We start from the raw sequence: 21445 nt of genomic DNA, 5'->3' as shown, positions 1-21445 counted from the left end.
TATAGCTATCTTAGGTTTTATTTTTATTTCATAGGTAAGTTTGTATTTATTTTAACTAGGTAGACTATTATATTATTACTAAGTATCTGATTGGAATAGGGCTATTAGATTAGGAGTAATTCATTTTAATTTTTGATCATTTCTTTTTTTATTTTGTGTAATTTAGTGTTTATTTTTTTTTTTGTAATTTAGATAAATGTATTTTGTTAATGTAATTTATTTAATTTTATTGTAATGTTAGGTGTTAGTGTAACTCAGATTAGGTTTTATTTTACAGGTAACTTTGTATTTATTTTAAATAGGTAGCTAGTAGATAGTTAATAACTATTTACTAACGGTCTACCTAGTTAAAATAAATTCAAACTAAATAGGAATTATTTAGGTATTAATAGTAGGTTTTATTTAGGGTTAGGGTTAGATAGGGTTGCTAGGGTTACGTTAGGGTTAGGGTTAGATTTAGGGTTACGTTAGGGGTTAATATATTTATTTAGTCTTAGTGATGTGGGAGGCCAGAGGTTTAGGGGTTAATAACTTTAGTATAGTGGCGGCGGCGACATTGGGGGCGGCAGATTAGGGTTAATAAATTTATGTAGGTGGCGGCAACATTGGGGGCGGCAGATTAGGGGCCAATAAGTGTAGGTAGGTGGCGGCGACATTGGGGGCGGCAGATTAGGGGTTAATACATTTATGCAGGTGGAGGCTACAATGAGGCGGCAGATTAGGGGTTAATAAGTGTAATGTAGGTGTCGGTGATGACGGGGGCGGCAGATTAGGGGTGTTTATACTCAAGGTTTATGTTAGGGTGTTAGGTTTAAACATAACTTTTTCTTTCCCCATAGACATCAATGGGGCTACGTTACGGAGCTTTAAATGTGAGACTGTTAATAAGTAATAGAGCAAAATCACAAATTAAAGTCAATAAAACTGCATAAACCTATCCTAAAAGAATTTAATGATATGCTCAGCCTAGTTACATCCAGTTGAGTAAAATAAAGTTCACATTGAGGGTTCACTAAGAAAGGTAGATTAAAGTAGACATGAACAGTGCCAACCAAACAGCTTATCTACAGAGGTAAATACTCTCGATCAAGGTAAACTAAAAGGCAGTGTCCCTATATATCATAAGTCACCAAATCACTGTCCTAAAATAATAAGACTGCTACAAGTTTCATCCATGAAGCTGCTGTATTCCAGTTAATTATAAAAAACCAAGGTGGGCCAACATCAGTTACTCAAATAAAGGGCCAGATTACAAGTGGTTCGCTAACAGTAGCGTGCGTGAAAAAGTTTTTTATCGCAGGTGTTTGTGTCTGTTTGGTTTAGTGCTCATATTACAAGTTGAAAGTATTTGCTAACGAGTGAGCACAATTGTGATTTACGCTGGAATGATTACCGCGTCCTCAGAGCTGTGGATAACTGTTTAGCTTAACATAAAAGTGTCACAAAACAGCTAACACAAAAATAACACTATCTAATAAAAATTATTAAAAGATACATACATATACATGTCTAAATATATATATATATAGTACCAAAATACCATCAGATATATGAAGAAATATGTATTTATGAATAAATAGAACATATTCTGCTATGTGGAGAATATAAGAATGTGAAATATTCATATTTTCTTGTCTGGTTAGCGCACTTGAGAATATGTGATATGGTTTACATGTGAGCAGGGTTTTTTTTCCACTTTTTTTGCTCCATTGACTTCTATGGGGGAATATATTAACACAATCGTAATATTTGAAGTTTGGCTTTTTGCACGCATCGGGTAAGCGAGCAAGTGAAAACTTTTTACTTTCAAGTTAAAGTAATATAAGTGCTGACGGAGTTCAGCTGACTTTCTTCACTACAAGTTCATCCTTAACTCCTACTAATCTGCCCTTAATCTTTATAAGCAATAATATTTTTCTAATCTCATCTCTACTCTTTCCTCTAACCCTAAACGTCTGTTCTCCACGTTCACGTTCTCCGCCCACCCCCACCTCCTAACACAACCTCTCTCTCAGCTCAAGATTTTGCAAGCCACTTCAACAACAAAATTGACTACATCAGAAGTGAAATCAGCTCTCAACATACTTCCAATCTCCCACCCCCTCAAAAGATCACCCAAAACCCAAATATCCAAAAATGCAGCTCTTTTGCCCCTGTTAATGAGGATGAAGTTTCTGCCCTTATACTGTCCTCTCACCTCACTACCTGTCCCCTCGACCCCATCCCCTCACAGCTACTCCCCTCCCTCTCTTCTACCCTCACCCCCATACTCACACACATTTTCAACCTCTCCCTCAGCACTGGTATATTTCCCTCATCTCTAAAATATGCACTGGTCACACCTATCCTCAAAAAACCTTCCCTTGATCCAACCTCCCCTTCCAATTACTACCCTATTTCCCTACTCCCTCTTGCCTCAAAGCTCCTCGAAAAGCTAGTTTACGAACGTCTATCCCATTTCCTTACACTAAACTCTCTTCTTGACCCACTGCAATCTGGATTTCGTTCCCATCACTCTACAGAGACAGCAATTGTCAAGGTTACCAATGACCTACTTGCAGCAAAATCCAAAGGCCATTTCTCTCTGCTTATCCTCCTTGACCTGTCTACAGCCTTTGACACTGTTGACCACCCTCTTCTGCTCCAAACCCTCCAATCCTTCGGCATCTGGGACACAGCTCTCTCGTGGTTCTCTTCCTGTCAGACTAAGCGTACATTTAGTGTAGCCTTCTCTGGAGCATCCTTTGCCCCGTTACCACTTTCTGTTGGGGTACCTCAAGGCTCTGTCCTTGGTCCCCTTCTCTTTTCAATCTACACGTCGTCACTAAGTTCCTTAATAAAGTCCCATGGGTTTCAATACCATTTGTATGCCGATGACACCCGTGTCACTAACTGTCTTTCTCACATCTCATCTTGGATGTCCTCTCACTACCTTAAGCTAAATCTCTCCAAAACTGAACTCCTTATTTTACCCCTTCTTCCAATGTCTCAACCCCCAAAATTTCTATATCTGTTGATAATTCCATCATTACCCCTACCCCGCACGCCCGATGTCTTGGGGTCACACTTGACTCAGATTTTTCCTTCACTCCTCACATTCAGTCCTTGGCTAAAGCCTGCCGCTTCCACCTTAAAAACATTGCTAAAATTAGACATTTCCTTACACAAGATACAACCAAGATTGTAATCCACTCTCTCATCCTTTCCCGCCTCGACTACTGCAATTCCGTCCTCTCTGGTCTACCTAGCTGCCGCATAGCTCCTTTACAATCCATTATGAATGCCTCTGCCATGCTCATCTTCCTTACTCGTTGCTCTTCATCTGCTGCACCTCTCTGCCAATCCCTTCACTGGCTTCCTCTTGCCTCTAGGATTAAACACAAAATCCTCACCCTGACATATAAAGCTCTCAACTGCACTGCTCCCCCCTACATCTCAGAACTTGTCTCTAGATACTCTCCCTCCTGTCCCCTTCGATCAGCTCAGGATCTTCTCCTCTCCTCCTCTCTTGTTACTTCCTCACATTCACGTTTACAGGACTTCTCCAGACTGGCCCCCATCTTGTGGAATTCCCTGCCTCGCTCCATAAGACTCTCCCCTAGTTTTAACAGCTTCAAGCACTCCCTAAAAACTCTACTATTCAGGGATGCATACAACCAACACTAACCTTTCCTAACGCCATTGCTTTCCCCTTGAACCCCTTAGATTGTAAGCCTATGGGCCCAGCTGTTTACAGATCGCTATAAAAGAGCCGACTACAACAGTGAAACTCTCGGCAGGGCCCTCTACCCACTTGACCCCTACAAAAGCTATCCTGTACACCGACTATGTTTACAGCGCTGCGGAATCTGTTGGCGCTCTACAAATACCTGATAATAATAATAATAATAATAATAAGTTCTACCCGACTCATGAAAAATGCTTACTTCTAGCGTAGTTAGCGCAGTAGCATTGAATAATACTCCACTTGTAATGTAACAAATCTGGACAAGTCATAAGGCTTCTTCTTCCCACAAAAAAACCTCTAGATATATTGTTTCCAATAAAATAAAGGATTCTGGGTAAGATATGTAAATGAGGTTCACAATACCTCACCTTTTTACTTCAATCTGCTGATGAGTGTCAAAATACCTCGAAACAACCTTCCTGGGACGGTTCTGAATTGCTGTACTAACCCTGGCTAAGCTTAAAAGCTGTGTACAGCAATGCTATGGCTAAAGGGAATCTGTTAATAAGCAGATTGAAGTAAAAAACGGAGGCATTGTGAACCTATATCTTACCCAGAATCCTTTGCTGCATTGTAAACAATATATCTAAAAGTTTTCTGTGGGAAAAACAAGTATTCTGACTAGTCCAGATTTGTAAATGGGCTATAGAGTTAATTATTTTCTCTACACTTTGCCATAACCCTGTCCGCCTGCTCTGAGCAGGCGGACAGGAATCGCCGGAAATCAACCCGATCGAATACGATCGGGTTGATTGACACCTCCCTGCTGGCGGCCGATTGACCGCGAGTCAGAAGGGGGCGGCGTTGCACCAGCAGCTCTTGTGAGCTGCTGGTGCAATGTTAAATGCAGAGAGTGTATTGCTCTCCGCATTTAGCGAGGTCTTGCGGACCTGATCCGCAGTGTCGGATCAGGTCCGCAAGACATTTGATAAATTGGGGCCATACTGTATACATAAAACTCACTTTTAAATTGCCTATTTTTTTCTTATGCTATTTATCCCTATGTTGTGTTAATATAATAGAATAACAAAAAATGTATAGAAATGTACGCACTGTGTACTTTAAGAATGGGTTATTGCTTGATATTAATATTTGATGATATTTCAGCAATGGATCAGATTAATAATGTTTCTGCATGTCTGGGAGATGGGAACTATATAAGTAATTTAGGAAAGAACAGCAAGTTAAAGAAGATCAGATATTGAAATTGTCTGCTCTCATACATAACTCTCCTAACTCCTTATTTTTAATAGCATCTAATAAAATAAAAGGACAGGATGGAAAGAGGTTTTCAAAATTGCAGTCACAGAGAACAAAACAACAATATTAGTGGGGTTATTATTATAGAGGCAGCTATAAAATGTTTTGTATCTCTGTCGCTCAGTGAATCTAATTGTTACAAGTTACAATTATAATTAAAGGGACACTACTTAAATTAAAGGCAAGCAGTTGAAAAGAGTTGATTGTGCTCAAAGCAACCACAAGAACAATTATCTGGGTTCTGCCACCCACTCTCAACCGGGATGTTGATTCCTGCTGCTGAGTCTTGCTTACATAGCTTTTCTATAGCCAATACTGCAGTACGGACATTTTCAGTATTGGTGGCGTTTTCAACAGGCAAACCAGCTATTTAACTAGAGTTAGAGGAGATATTTGTAAACAGTTCAATAAACTCCATAAGGTAAAATAGCTCATTGGAAACACATTAAATGAGATAAATTTGTACAGTACAATGTCCCCTTAAAGACACACAAAGCTGCAATAAGCAAATGCTCTAATGCATTAGAGAATGTTTTTGCTTGCCTTTTGCATTTAACCCCTAAATTATACTATCAATGCTTAGCTAAAATCAGACAGTGATTGGCATATGCCTGATTGGCTCAGTGGTCATGTTCAGCCCTGACCAGCTTTGCATTGCCCAGACTATGGCCCACCATGCCAGGGGGTTTTGTGTGGCCCTTAGCACCACTGAACAGCAAACAGTAAGTTGTTGCAGAGAAAGCAGTTCCTCACAGAAAGTAATGAAGCTCTCTAGAATGAAGAATCTTTCTGAGGAGGGACTTTAACCCCTTAACCCAAATGGCCCTTTATCTATGGTCCAGCAGTACTCTTTAGCTATTTCTGATGTCACCTATAGATTACCTACATTATACCACAAAAACCTTTTTTTCTTTCATGTAATTAGCAAGAGTCCATGAGCTAGTGACGTATGGGATATACATTCCTACCAGGAGGGGCAAAGTTTCCCAAACCTCAAAATGCCTATAAATACACCCCTCACCACACCCACAAATCAGTTTTACAAACTTTGCCTCCCATGGAGGTGGTGAAGTAAGTTTGTGCTAGATTCTACGTTGATATGCGCTTCGCAGCAGGCTGGAGCCCGGTTTTCCTCTCAGAGTGCAGTGAATATCAGAGGGATGTGAAGAGAGTATTGCCTATTTGAATTCAATGGTCTCCTTCTATGGGATCTATTTCATAGGTTCTCTGTTATCAGTCGTAGAGATTCATCTCTTACCTCCCTTTTCAGATCGACGATATACTCTTATATATACCATTACCTCTATTGATTCTCGTTTCAGTACTGGTTTGGCTTTCTACTACATGTAGATGAGTGTCCTGGGGTAAGTAAGTCTTATTTTCTGTGACACTCTAAGCTATGCTTGGGCACTTTTATATAAAGTTCTAAATATATGTGTTTAAACATTCATTTGCCTTGATTCAGGATGTTCAGTATTCCTTATTTCAGACAGTTAGTTTCATTATTTGGGATAATGCATTTGATTAAATAAATTTTTCTTACCTTAAAATTTGACTTTTTTTTTCCTGTGGGCTGTTAGGCTCGCGGGGGCTGAAATGCTTCTTTTTATTGCGTCATTCTTGGCGCAGACTTTTTTGGCGCAAAAAAATTTTCTTAGTCATTTCCGGCGTCATACTTGTCACCGGAAGTTGTTTGTATTTGCGTAATTTTTTTGACGTTTTTGCACCAAAGATGTCGGCGTCACCGGATGTGGCGTCATTTTTGGCGCTAAAAAATATGGGCGTCATTATTGTCTACACATTATTTAAGTCTCATTGTTTATTTGCTTCTGGTTGCTAGAAGCTTGTACATTGGCATTTTTTCCCATTCCTGAAACTGTCATTTAAGGAATTTGATAAATTTTGCTTTATATGTGTTTTTTCTATTACATATTGCAAGATGTCTCAGATTGACCCTGGATCAGAAGCTACTTCTGGAAATTCGCTGCCTGATGCTGGATCTACCAAAGTTAAGTGCATTTGTTGTAAACTTGTGGTAACTGTCCCTCCGGCTGTTGTTTGTGATGAATGTCATGATAAACTTACTAATGCAAATAATATTTCCTTTAGTAATGTTCCTTTAACTGTTGCTGTTCCATCAACATCTAATACTCAGGGTGTTCCTGTTAACATAAGAGATTTTGTTTCTAAATCCATTAGGAAGGCTATGTCTGTTATTCCTCCTTCCAGTAAACGTAAAAAGACTTTTAAAACTTCTCATTGATCAGATGAATTTTTAAATGAACATCATCATTCTGATTCTGTTTCTGATGATGATTTCTCTGGTTCAGAGGATTCTGTTTCAGAAATTGACACTGATAAATCTTCATATTTATTTAACCCCTTAATGACCACAATATACCCTGTATGTCACAGGTCGTTAAGGGTTTTTTCAGGACATAATAGCACAAGTCTAGCAAGAACACGCTATTAATTCCCTCCCTCCAGCAGGCTTTGTGGAATAGAGCAGTCTCAACGCTGGTGGCAAGACTGCGCTATAAAACAATCAAGTCCCAAAAAAAGGCCAGCGACATACAGGGTACGTCACTGGTCCTTAAGGGGTTCAAATGGAATTTATTCGTTCTTTACTTAAAGAAGTCTTAATTGCATTAGAAATAGAGGAATCTGGTCCTCTTGATACTAAATCTAAACGTTTAAATACGTTTTTTAAACCTCCTGTAGTTATTCCGGAAGTCTTTCCCGTCCCTGATGCTATTTCTGAAGTAATTTCCAGGGAATGGAATAATCTGGGTAATTCTTTTACTCCTTCTAAAAGGTTTAAAAAATTGTATCCTGTGCCATCTGACAGATTAGAGTTTTCGGACAAAATCCCTAAAGTTGATGGGGCTATCTCTTCTCTTGCTAAACGTACTACTATTCCTACGGCAGATAGTACTTCTTTTAAGGATCCTTTAGATAGGAAAATTGAATCCTTTCTAAGAAAAGCTTATTTATGTTCAGGTAATCTTCTTAGGCCTGCTATATCTTTGGCGGATGTTGCTGCAGCTTCAACTTTCTGGTTGGAGGCTTTAGCACAACAAGTAACAGATCATAATTCTCATAGCATTGTTAATCTTCTTCAACATCCTAATAACTTTATTTGTGATGCCATCTTTGATATCATTAGGGTTGATGTCAGGTATATGTCTTTAGCTATTTTAGCTAGAAGAGCTTTATGGCTTAAAACTTGGAATGCTGATATGTCTTCTAAGTCAACTTTGCTATCCCTTTCTTTCCAAGGTAATAAATTGTTTGGTTCACAGTTGGATTCTATTATTTCAACTGTTACTGGGGGGAAAGGAACTTTTTTACCACAGGATAAAAAATCTAAAGGTAAATATAGGGCTGCTAATCGTTTTTGTTCCTTTCGTCAGAAAAAGGAACAAAAGCCTGATCCTTTCTCTACAGGAACGGTTTCTGTTTGGAAACCATCTCCAGTTTGGAATAAATCCAAGCCTTTTAGAAAGCCAAAGCCAGCTCCCAAGTCCACGTGAAGGTGCGGCCCTCATTCCAGCCCAGCTGGTAGGGGGCAGATTACGTTTTTTCAAAGAAATTTGGATCAATTCGATTCACAGTCTTTGGATTCAGAACATTGTTTCACAAGGGTACAGAATAGGTTTCAAGATAAGGCCTCCTGCAAGAAGATTTTTTCTTTCTCGTGTTCCAATGAATCCAGTGAAGGCTCAAGCATTTCTGAAATGTGTTTCAGATCTAGAGTTGGCTGGATTAATTGTGCTGTTCTGGAACAGGGTCTGGGGTTTTACTCAAATCTATTCATTGTACCAAAGAAGGAGAATTCCTTCAGACCAGTTCTGGATTTAAAAATATTGAATCATTATGTAAGAATACCAACATTCAAAATGGTAACTATAAGGACTATTCTGCCTTTTGTTCAGCAAGGGCATTATATGTCCACAATAGATTTACAAGATGCATATCTGCACATTCCGATTCATCCAGATCATTTTCAGTTTCTGAGATTCTCTTTTATAAACAAGCATTACCAGTTTGTGGCTCTGCCGTTTGGCCTAGCAACAGATCCAAGGATTTTTACAAAGGTTCTCGGTGCCCTTCTATCTGTAATCAGAGAAAAGGGTATTGTGGTATTTCCTTATTTGGACGATATCTTGGTACTTGCTCAGTCTTCACATTTAGCAGAATCTCATACGAATCGACTTGTATTGTTTCTTCAAGAACATGGTTGGCGGATCAATTTACCAAAGAGTTCATTGATTCCTCAGACAAGGGTAACCTTTTTAGGTTTCCAGATAGATTCAGTGTCCATGACTCTGTCTTTGACGGAGAAGAGACGTCTGAAATTGGTTTCAGCTTGTCGAAACCTTCAGTCTCAATCATTCCCTTCGGTAGCCTTATGCATGGAAATTCTAGGTCTTATGACTGCTGCATCTGACGCGATTCCCTTTGCTCGTTTTCACATGTGACCTCTTCAGCTCTGTATGCTGAACCAGTGGTGCAGGGATTATACAAAGATATCACAATTAATATCATTAAAACCGATTGTACGACACTCTCTGACGTGGTGGACAGATCACCATCGTTTAATTCAAGGGGCTTCTTTTGTTCTTCCAACCTGGACTGTGATCTCAACGGATGCGAGTCTGACAGGTTCGGGAGCTGTATGGGGGTCTCTGACAGCGCAGGGGGTTTGGGAATCTCAGGAGGCGAGATTACCAATCAACATTTTGGAACTCTGTGCGATTTTCAGAGCTCTTCAGTCGTGGCCGCTTCTAAAGAGGGAGTCGTTCATTTGTTTTCAAACGGACAATGTCACAACCGTGGCATATGTCAATCATCAAGGAGGGACTCACAGTCCTCTGGCTATGAAAGAAGTATCTTGAATACTTACATGGGCGGAATCCAGCTCCTGTCTAATTTCTGCGGTTCACATCCCAGGTATAGACAATTGGGAAGCGGATTATCTCAGTCGCCAGACTTTACATCCGGGCGAATGGTCTCTTCACCCAGAGGTATTTCTTCAGATTGTTCAAATCTGAGGACTTCCAGGAATAGATCTGATGGCTTCTCATCTAAACAAGAAGCTCCCCAGGTATCTGTCCAGATCCAGGGATCCTCAGGCGGAAGCAGTGGATGCATTGTCACTTCCTTGGAAGTATCATCCTGCCTATATCTTTCCGCCTCTATTTCTTCTTCCAAGAGTGATTTCCAAGATTCTAAAGGAGCGTTCGTTTGTTCTGCTGGTGGCTCCAGCATGGCCTCACAGGTTTTGGTATACGGATCTTGTTCAGATGGATACTTGCCAACCGTGGACTCTTCCGTTAAGACCAGACCTTCTATCGCAAGGTCCTTTTTTCCATCAGGATCTCAAATCATTAAATTTGAAGGTATGGAGATTGAACGCTTGATTCCCAGTCATAGAGGTTTCTCTGACTCCGTAATTAATACTATGTTACAGGCTCGTAAATCTGTGTCTAGGAAGATATATTATCGAGTCTGGAAGACTTACATTTCTTGGTGTTCTTCTCATCATTTTTCTTGGCATTCTTTTAGAATTCCTAGAATTTTATAGTTTCTTCAGGATAGTTTGGATAAAGGTTTGTCTGCAAGTTCCTTGAAAGGACAAATTTCTGCTCTTTCTGTGCTGTTTCACAGAAAGATTGCTAATCTTCCTGATATTCATTGTTTTGTACAGGCTTTGGTTCGTATAAAACCTGTCATTAAGTCAATTTCTCCTCCTTGGAGTTTGAATTTGGTTTTGGGGGCTCTTCAAGCTCCTCCATTTGAACCTATGCATTCGCTGGACATTAAATTACTTTCTTGGAAAGTTTTGTTTCTTTTGGCCATCTCTTCTGCTAGAAGAGTTTCTGAATTATCTGCTCTTTCTTGTGAGTCTCCTTTTCTGATTTTTCATCAGGATAAGGCGGTGTTACGAACTTCATTTAAATTTTTACCTAAGGTTGTGAATTCTAACAACATTAGTAGAGAAATTGTGGTTCCTTCATTGTGTCCTAATCCTAAGAATTCTAAGGAAAGATTGTTGCATTCTTTGGATGTAGTTAGAGCTTTGAAATATTATGTTGAAGCTACTAAAGATTTCCGAAAGACTTCTAGTCTATTTGTTATCTTTTCCGGTTCTAGGAAAGGCCAGAAGGCTTCTGCCATTTCTTTGGCATCTTGGTTAAAGTCTTTGATTCATCATGCTTATGTTGAGTCGGGCAAAACTCTGCCTCAAAGGATTACAGCTCATTCTACTAGGTCAGTTTCTACTTCCTGGGCGTTTAGGAATGAAGCTTCGGTTGATCAGATTTGCAAAGCAGCAACTTGGTCTTCTTTGCATACTTTTACTAAATTCTACCATTTTGATGTGTTTTCTTCTTCTGAAGCAGTTATTGGTAGAAAAGTACTTCAGGCAGCTGTTTCAGTTTGATTCTTCTGCTTAAAATTTCAGTTTTTTCATTATAAAGATTAAAACTTTTGATTTGGGTTGTGGATTATTTTTTTCAGCGGAATTGGCTGTCTTTATTTTATCCCTCCCTCTCTAGTGACTCTTGCGTGGAAGTTCCACATTATCACTAGCTCATGGACTCTTGCTAATTACATGAAAGAAAACATAATTTATGTAAGAACTTACCTGATAAATTAATTTCTTTCATATTAGCAAGAGTCCATGAGGCCCACCCCTTTTTTTGTGGTGGTTATGATTTTTTTGTATGAAGCACAATTATTCCAATTCCTTATTTTTTATGCTTTCGCACTTTTTTCTTATCACCCCACTTCTTGGCTATTCGTTAAACTGATTTGTGGGTGTGGTGAGGGGTGTATTTATAGGCATTTTGAGGTTTGGGAAACTTTGCCCCTCCTGGTAGGAATGTATATCCCATACGTCACTAGCTCATGGACTCTTGCTAATATGAAAGAAATTAATTTATCAGGTAAGTTCTTACATAAATTATGTTATTAAAGCTAATCTGATTTTTTTAATTGCAATATTGTCACCTATAGATTGCTGATTTCACCCATAGATTATTTACAGTATATCACACAGAGCTTCTTAAAAATCTAATGTCTTTATTATGGATATTGCTAAATATAGTTTGCTGTTTTCAATTATAGCTTACCTACATCATACCACAAAAAACTTTTTTTTTGTAATATCTCCACCTATATGTTGCTGATTTTCCCCTATAGATTACCCACATTATATGAATTTTTTTTAATATATATATATATATATATATATATATATATATATATATATATATATATATATATATATATGTGTGTGTGTGTGTGTGTCTAAATATGTGTATGGATATATATATATTTATAGCAATGAAGAAAACTTGCACTCACTGGTACTTTTTAACACAATTTTACTGTGACCGTGTAACGTTTTGGGGATAATATATCCCCTTCCTCAGACACAAGTGATACAAAGTGCAATACATTTATAAGCAAACAATAATAAATCCCACCCCCTAATCAGAACCAAAAAATGGTTGTCAAGGTGACCACTAAGTCACAATATCAACAAATAGTGATATAGTAAATAAACATTGTGTATATGAAGGTCCCCGTGATTGGGTGGAGAGTCCACAATCCATCTGCTTTTTCCCTTTTAGGGTTCCAGTATCCTCCACCAGTTTACTTAGAGTAATTGTGTGGAGAGACTGTGTATCCTGGCTATATTGGCCACCTTGCAGTGTACCCTGTATATTTGGTATTAGTGTGAAAATGTCCAGATTAGTCTGATCATTTCTGGTAGTGTTATATATTCACACATTAAAGTGAATGTAAATTTTGATGCTTAAGTGCCCGGTTTTTAAAACTTTAATTAAAAACAGGGGCACTTTAATTCATCAAAATTTACATTTCACTCCTGTTGTGACAAAAAATCTTACCTTTTAAACTTCACAGCAGCTCCAGCTTCCTCCGGTCTCACAAGCCATTTCTAATGTCAGAAATGATTGATAGGTCATCCTCCAATCACAGCTTCCCCCCTGGGGGATTCAGTGTCTGATTCACTGCTGTGATTGGAGGAAGCCGGATGCCTCATTTTAGACCCAGGAAGAGGCTTTGAAACAGGTGGAGGAAGCTGGAGCTGCTGTGAAGATTAAAAGGTAAGTTTTTTTTCACAACAGGAGTGAAATGAAATTTTTATAAATTAAAGTGCCCCTGTTTTTAATCAAAGTTTTAAAAACCGGGCACTTTAGCATCAAAATTTACATTCACTTTAATAATCTGTAGGTGGTGCCTAGACATACATATAGCCCTCACATTATCATTTATTGGACTCCCAGCTTGACTTCTGGTCTGCTTTATACATTAGTTAATAGTCCCATAATAGTACCCACAATATGTCTATTTAATAGCGTAACCCAATGTACTTTCTTGCTGTTCTCTTACACGATATCACTGTTTCTATCAATTGTATGCATTTGTCAAATATTGTTAGATTTGTGTATAGCACTGCTTAGGATTTATGATGTTTTTACTACGGAGGCTTCTCTGGTTCGTTTATTAGCGTGCTGTGATCTAACACTATCATCCCTATGGCAACCTGGACGCTTGGTGGTGATTGGCTGTTGCCTCCTTTGTGATGGTCTGTGTTACTTCCTGGTTCACGGACGGAGCCGTGCAGCTCCAGAGGCTGTCAGGTTGTCAGTGGGAGATTTCTGTGTAAGACAGGTCTGAGTTTTTCTAGCTCTTTGGCGCTCTATGTTTGTGTATAAGCTGGAACATACTATTACCGCTAATGGGTTAATTTGAGTAGAGGATTTGTGGCCTTTGTTCCTTATGCATTTACTCAATGATGTACAAAATATTAGCCTGGTGTCTTGTGAGGTCATGTATTGCAATCTCTGTTTGGATATACCATGCTTTCTCAATTTCCCTATATATAGATATGAGTCACTATCACTTATGAGAATTGTATACTCAGACAGTTTATTTACTATATCACTATTTATTGATATTGTGACTTAGTGGTCACCTTGACAACCGTTTTTTGGCGTTTTTTTGGTTCTGATTAGGGGGTGGGATTTATTATTGTTTGCTTATAAATGTATTGCACTTTGTATCACTTGTGTCTGAGGAAGGGGATATATTATCCCCGAAACGTTACACGGTCACAGTAAAATTGTGTTGAAATGTACCAGTGAGTGCAAGTTTTCTTCATTGCTACTATCAATATTTACTAGCACCCTGGCAGATGTTACGAAAGTGAGAGTGCACATTCCTGCTATTCTATATATATATATATATATATATATATATATATATATATAAAGAGAGAGCGAGAGAGAGAGAGAGAAGGTTCAAACCCTCAGCGCTTGGACTCCGGCTCCTGTCTATGGCATTTCTTCAGCGTCAACACACACAGAGGGGATATTCATGTGATCGGTGCAAGGAGACCGCCTCCGTCACGGCTGTAAATTCAAACAAGAAAAAGAGATACTCTGCACTCAGAAATCAAGTAGGTCAATGCCTAATTAAGATAAAATATTCAGGCATTTAAAAAACACAGGATCCACAAAAATGTGCAAAACAGGTAAAGCAACCACTTGTAGCAAGCTGTACGCGCTTCGGGCTTCTCCCAGCCCTTGCTCACCAGCTGTATGCTAATGTCCCAAGTGAGCACCTTTATACAGGTATACCTATTCCGTTAACCCCTTGCTTTTCCTTAAAGATACATGCGGAATTTTTTTTTTTATATGCGGTCATATACTTTCATGATTATGTAATTATATTGAAACAACATTAATACATTTATTTATAACCACTCTGAATTACATGACATGAAATACTTCTTAACCATATATTCTCAAATCTATGAATATAATAAAAGCATATATATATATATATATATATATGTGTGTGTGACCGAAAATTAATTATGATAATGATACAAATCAATAGAGAGCTATGCTTGGCTAAACAATTGCAATAATTTCACATATGTCTAACAGTATCAAACAATTTATCTATAAATCTAAATTTTAATATGCACAAAATGTAGTACTTGGAATTGGATTTAATGAGCAACCAAATACAAAACTAATAGAAAAGATTAGTATCCATATGGGAGTTAAGGCCTAATGGAATTCTGGTTTTTAAATGAAATATCCAATTGACCTCACTTTGATCAAGTAATCTTTCTTTGTCTTCCCCTCTAGTAGTCTTAGGTATAAAATCTATGCCTTGGATTTGAATTAAGCCAGTGTCAGAACCATGATGGTCCCTAAGGTGTCTACCCACAGGTGTCTTAGTGTCAAGATCCTCTATAGATCTCAAATGTTGTAATAATCTATCCTTTATAGATCTCCTAGTGTGCCCTGTATATTGTTTACCAAAGGCTTTACATGTAAGAAGGTACATAACATGAGTAGTATTACAATTTATACAATTTTTAATTTTATAAACTTTCCCTGTGGCAGTGGAAACAAATGTTTTTCCTTTTTTAACATAATGACGTCTTACATCTCCTAGCCCTACATTTATAGCAGCCTTTCTGTTTAGTCAGCCAAGTATGACTGACCTCAAGTTTCTGTATCATAGATGGTGCTAAAACATTTCCAATAGTTTTTGCTTTTTTTTATACAAAATTACAACCATCTTTCAGCAGCTGTTTAAGAACTTTTGTTGCCAATTATTTAGACATTAATGGCTGTGTGTTGAGTTATTTTTAGGGGACAGCAAATTTACACTTTTATACAGGCTGTGCACTCACTACTTTACATTGTAGCAAAGTGTCATTTCTTCAGTGTTGTCACATGAAAAGATAATATAAAATATTTACAAAAATGTGATGGATGTACTCACTTTTGTGAAATACTGTACATATGTGTGTGTGTATATATCTATATATATTCTATCAGCCAATCAGAATTCAAGGGACGCCATCTTGGATGACGTCATTTAAAAGAACCTTCAGTGTATGGCTGGGACCGTATGAAGAGGATGCTCTATGCCGGATGTCTTGAAGATGGAGCCGCTCCGCGTCGGAAGGATGAAGATAGAAGATGCCGTCTGGATGAAGACTTCTGACCGTCTGGAGGACCACTTCTTTCCGCTTGGATGAAGACTTTTCCCGGCTTCGTTGAAGACTTCTTATCGCTTGGATGAAGACATATCCCGGCTTCATTGAGGATGGATGTCCGGTCTTCAAAAACTGTAAGTGGATCTTCGGGGGTTAGTGTTAGGTTTTTTTAAGGGTTTATTGGGTGGGTTTTATTTTTAGCTTAGGGTTTGGGCTGAAAAAGAGCTAAAAGCCCTTTCAAGGGCAATGCCCATCCAAATGCCCTTTTCAGGGCAATGGGGAGCTTAGTTTTTTTTAGATAGGATTTTATTTGGGGGTTTGGTTGAGTGGGTGGTGCGTTTTACTGTTGGGGGGGGTTGGTTTTTTTTACAGGTAAAAGAGCTGATTTCTTTGGGGCAATGCCCCACAAAAGGCCCTTTTAAGGGCTATTGGCAGTTTAGTTTAGGGTAGGGTTTTTTTTTTGGGGGGGGGCTTTTTTATTTTGATAGGGCTATTAGATTAGGTGTAATTAGTTTAAATATTTGATCATTTCTTTTTTATTTTGTGTAATTTAGTGTTTTTTTTGTTTTTTTTTAGTTAATTGTATTTAATTAATGTAATTGATTTAATTGTAGTGTAATGTTAGGTGTTAGTGTAACTTTTATTTTACAGGTAAATTTGTATTTATTTTAACTTGGTAGATAGTAAATAGTTAATAACTATTTACTAACTAGTCTACCTAATAAATATAAACTTATCTGTGAAATAAAAATAATACCTAAGATAGCTACAATGTAACTATTAGTTATATTGTAGCTAGCTTAGGGTTTATTTTACAGGTAAGTATTTAGTTTTAAATAGGAATTATTTAGGTATTAATTGTAATTTTTTTTAGATTTATTTTAATTATGTTAAAGTTAGTGGTGTTAGGGTTAGGCTTAGATTTAGGGTTAGGTTTAGGGGTTAATAACTTTAGTGTAGTGGTGGCAATTTTGGGGGCAGTAGATTAGGGGTTAATAACAGTAATGTAGGTTGCGGTGATGTTAGGGACAGCAGATTAGGGGTTAATAATATTTAACTAGTGTTTGCGATGTGGGAGTACGGCGGTTAAGGGGTTAATATGTTTATTATAGTAGCGGCGATGTCAGAAGTAGCAGATTAGGGGTTAATAATTTTATTTTAGTGTTTGCGATGTGGGAGGGCCTCGGTTTAGGGGTTAATAGGTAGTTTATGGATGTTAGTGTACTTTTTAGCACTTTAGTTATGAGTTTTATGTTACGGCTTTGTAACATAAAACCCAGAACTACTGACTTTCAGTTTACGGTATGGATCTTGACGGTATAGACTGTACCGCTCACTGTTTGGCTGGACAGGCAAACTCGTAATACTGGCGCTATGGAAGTCCAATTGAAAAAGGACTTTTTGAAAGCTGCGGTAGTTACGTTGTGTTACGGCCAAAAAAATGTGTGGGACAGATATACCTGCAAGACTCATAATACCAGCGTTATGGTAGTGAAAAAGTAGCATTATGAGACTTTTTCACTCATAACGCAAAACTTGTAATCTAGCCGTTAGTATGCTCTTTAATTTATACCAGCTGTAATCTAACTATAGCCTTAGTATGCCTTTGATTTAAATATTATATATATTTAACAGTTTCTTATCCTTTACCAATTGGGTGTCTCAGCTTTCTCCGATAAGTCCAATTTCACCTCATAAATTAAAAGAGGTATTTTTGCATGGATGGATTAAAATTAGGCCCAGATTTGCTTTATAGAGACTGGATTCCAAAACAACAGTTTGTCAGTCGAAAAACTCAGCAGCCAAGCATCTCTTTCTTTTCTCTTGCATGATGCTATATCAAGTGATATACCCCTTACCTTTTTATTCTAATCATTGGTGAAATTGGGATGCGCTCTTACTGAAACTTGTCTTTCCATTGGCCCTCGGAGCTGAAACACCTGATTGGCTTGCTGGGAACATATGGCTATTCAATACTACAATTTCCCTTGGCTGCAATTCCTGCATAAACCACTAAATAGCAACAGACAACCAGAAATGCAGTTTAATTTTTAATACTGCTAACAGTAAACTATAGATTCATATATATTTTTATAATATATATTTAGTGTATTCACTATTTCTTGCCTCAGCAAACAATTTTGTCCAATTTGTATAGGATCACTTAATATTATTTAATCTGGGCATTTCATTAATATTAAATATGATACACTTCCGACGATACAAAGTAATTTTTATACATAGCAAGGATCTAATTAATATCTCAGTTATCATCTTAATATCACATACATACCTTGAGATTAGCAATCAGATATGGACTACTTTCCCATATCAATATAAATATTGCATATCTGTATATCTCTTGCTGAGTGTATACAAACATATGATGTTATTTATATTTTTAATTTAACAGACATTCACATTTAATATTATACAAACAGACAATTTCATATCCATTTATTCGTACCTATTTTTTAATAGTCTGAGGCACATAGTTAATGTTTGAAAATTATATATATATATGATTTGTCCAAACTTCGAATCCTTAAGACTTCTATATTTTCAAAAATACATAGGTTGAGACCTGTTGAAATCTTGATTCTTAGGTTTTCAGCTTCCCATATTACCCTTCTTAGACACAGACAATCTCCCAGATTCATGTGTTCACATTTAATATGTTGCCTGACTATATATATTCATTTAAGCATCTTAAACTACATGCAAATTAGGCATAATTCCTTTATCTGAGATCTAGTTTCCCATGTCTGTAGGTAACTTGAGTTTAGATGCCTTATGTGTATTTAGTTGGTTCAGGGGCAATTAAATGGTCTGTGCTAATTACTATATTTCTGGCTTTAGTGATGTTAAAGAGGTTGAATATTGTAGACCGACTTTCTCACTGCAGGGGTTATCAACTTTTGCATATACTTAAGCCTCAAAGGGATTTTTTTTTTTTTAACAGACAAGCCATGTTTGTTTATTTACAGGGGCCATTACCTGATAACCTTTTATTACATAGAGGGAAGGCCAGGAAATCAAACTTTAAACAGAGCCATATAGTGAACAACTCTTTGAAATAAATTGCCTTTACTAACTGAACCAAATGTTTTCCCTTTGTTCCTAGCTGAAGAATTGTAATCAGGGAAAAGGGGGCTTGGGGCGATACTGAGGCCAATTTAAATCAAATTAGATTTTAGCTAAAAATTAAATATTAGATTCTATGATACATCTGTAGTTTATTTATGGTTACTCACAGATACCCTGACAACATTTAATCCATTTTGTTTTTCTGCATACTTTACACACAATTTAAATCAGAATTTTGCTTTGTACTTTTTAGAACATGAATTTTACTAATAAGAGTTTTAATGCATATTTTATTTACAATTGTTAATACATGATTTGAATGCAATTTTTTAACTGTTCATTTTAGGACACTGTATTGTAATATATGTCTTGCCTTCACCTACAGAAATTTAGGGAACTTCCCTTATTAATTTACACAGATATCAAATAAAAATTGCTGTTCTTAAACTCTGTAAAGATCTTTTTAGATAATTTCACCTGAGCTTAGAGCTTTAAAGACTTGGGCCCTTTGTAATCAAGCATAAGCATTTGTACTAAATTTAGTAAATGTCAGTAGTATATACGGATAAATTAATTAAAATGGACACTAAAATAAGACTAAACTTTCTTTATTCAGGTAGTGCATAATAATTTTATACTCATAGTTTCTGTGGTATCGGCTCCTACTGAGCATGTGCATGATTTCACAGTATATACGTATATGTGTTTTGTGATTGGCTGATAGCTGTCACATGATGCATTTGTTGATAATGCAGTTCTACTGTATTTAATGCGCACTGTTGTAAATCAGCTCTCATGAAGGTGATATTTAAAACAGCTGGGCTCATAGGCTCACATGCTAACGAGGTTCAAAAGAATGACAAAAGAAGGAAAGGAACTGAGATAAGAAAAGGTTAGCATACACTGATCATTCATCAGTAGAGCCTTTAACACTTTAAGGACACAGCTTTCAGTTTGCTCAATTGTTTTATGACGGATATGTCCTTAAGAGGTTAAGGAGTGCTTGAAACTTTGAAAACTAGGGGAGAGTCTTGTGGAGTACATTATTTGATAAAACGTAGGAAGCATTTTGACGTGACACAAAGTAATATTTATTAGTAGGATGATTTCTCTTATAACCTGTATTTCCTCTTTCAGATCTAAAAAAAAGCTGTTTTACAAACGGGGGGAAATTAAATCTACCTAAACCTTGCCAGTCTGGTCTTCGGCCTCCTGGTTATTCACGGTTACCTGCAGCAAAGCTATCTACCTTTGGATTTGTCAGAAGCTCAAGTGTATCATCACTGTCAAGCAACCAATCCAATGAAAGCATCCCAGCTGACCAGAGCAGGGCACCCAATGGTAGGTCCACAGGATGACACAAAATTATCTAATTTTACCATTTTATATAAATAAAAATTAAATAAACAATGATTATTGCAAAATGTTATGCTTGAAAATGTAAATTTCAATGTTTTCATCACTATATGCTCCCTGCCAAATCGCAATAGAGACTGAATAGAAAGAAACCTATTCTGGTAATTAAAAAAAAAACTAAAAAACAAAAACAAAAAAAAACTGAATAAAAGTATTAGATTTTTTTGTGTACTTTTTTTAAGGGACAGTCTAGTCCAAAATAAACTTTAATGATTCAGATAGAGGGTGTAATTTTAAACAATTTTCCAATTTACTTTTATCACCAATTTTGCTTTGTTCTCTTGGTATTCTTAGTTGAAAGCTAAACCTAGGAGGTTCATATGCTAATTTCTAAGCCCTTGAAGGCCGCCTCTTCTCTCAGGGCATTTTGACAGTTTTTCACCACTAGATGGTGTTAGTTCATGTGTGTCATATAGATAATACTGTGATCATGCACGTGGAGTCTGTCAAAAGAACTGAAATAAGGGGGCAGTTTGCAGAGGCTTAGATACAAGGTAATCACAGAGGTAAAAAGTGTATCTACATAACTGTGTTGGTTGTGCAAAACTAGGGAATGGGTAATAAAGAGATTATCTTTTTAAACAATAAAAATTCTGGTGTAGACTGTCCCTTTAATTATTCCATAGATGGTTTAAACTTTTTGAATTAAGATATACATTATTTGCCAATGTGAACTTTTGGGGGCTGCCATTCTTATACTTTTTTTTGGGGGGGGGGTTATGCTAGTGATCGATAGCTGCCTGTGTATATTTTAAAATGCAGATTTCTATGTTTTCCACCAGTCGGGGGCCAGTTCACTAGAAGAACTATATATGGTATATCTGGCTTTTTCTTGACTTTTCAAAATGAAGGTCATTCCAATCCATTAGAAAACCTGGTTATAGTGTGAATGTCCATGT

The 21445-nt window shown here is 37.2% G+C and overlaps 1 protein-coding gene across 1 annotated transcript in view; it reads left to right on the top strand.

Annotated features, from left to right (window-relative positions):
- Positions 1 to 21445, top strand: part of MTUS2 (microtubule associated scaffold protein 2) — a 754499-nt gene that overhangs the window by 108774 nt on the left and 624280 nt on the right. Inside the window, exon 5 of the mRNA XM_053705569.1 lies at positions 20268 to 20471. Coding sequence (XP_053561544.1) covers positions 20268 to 20471 — 204 coding nt within the window. The remainder of the gene's footprint in view (positions 1 to 20267; positions 20472 to 21445) is intronic.

Source organism: Bombina bombina, chromosome 3 (genome assembly GCF_027579735.1).
Source record: "Bombina bombina isolate aBomBom1 chromosome 3, aBomBom1.pri, whole genome shotgun sequence".
Lineage (NCBI taxonomy): Eukaryota > Metazoa > Chordata > Amphibia > Anura > Bombinatoridae > Bombina > Bombina bombina.
The sequence above is the reverse complement of the archived record's forward strand: the minus strand, read 5'-3'. Positions and strand labels throughout refer to the sequence as shown.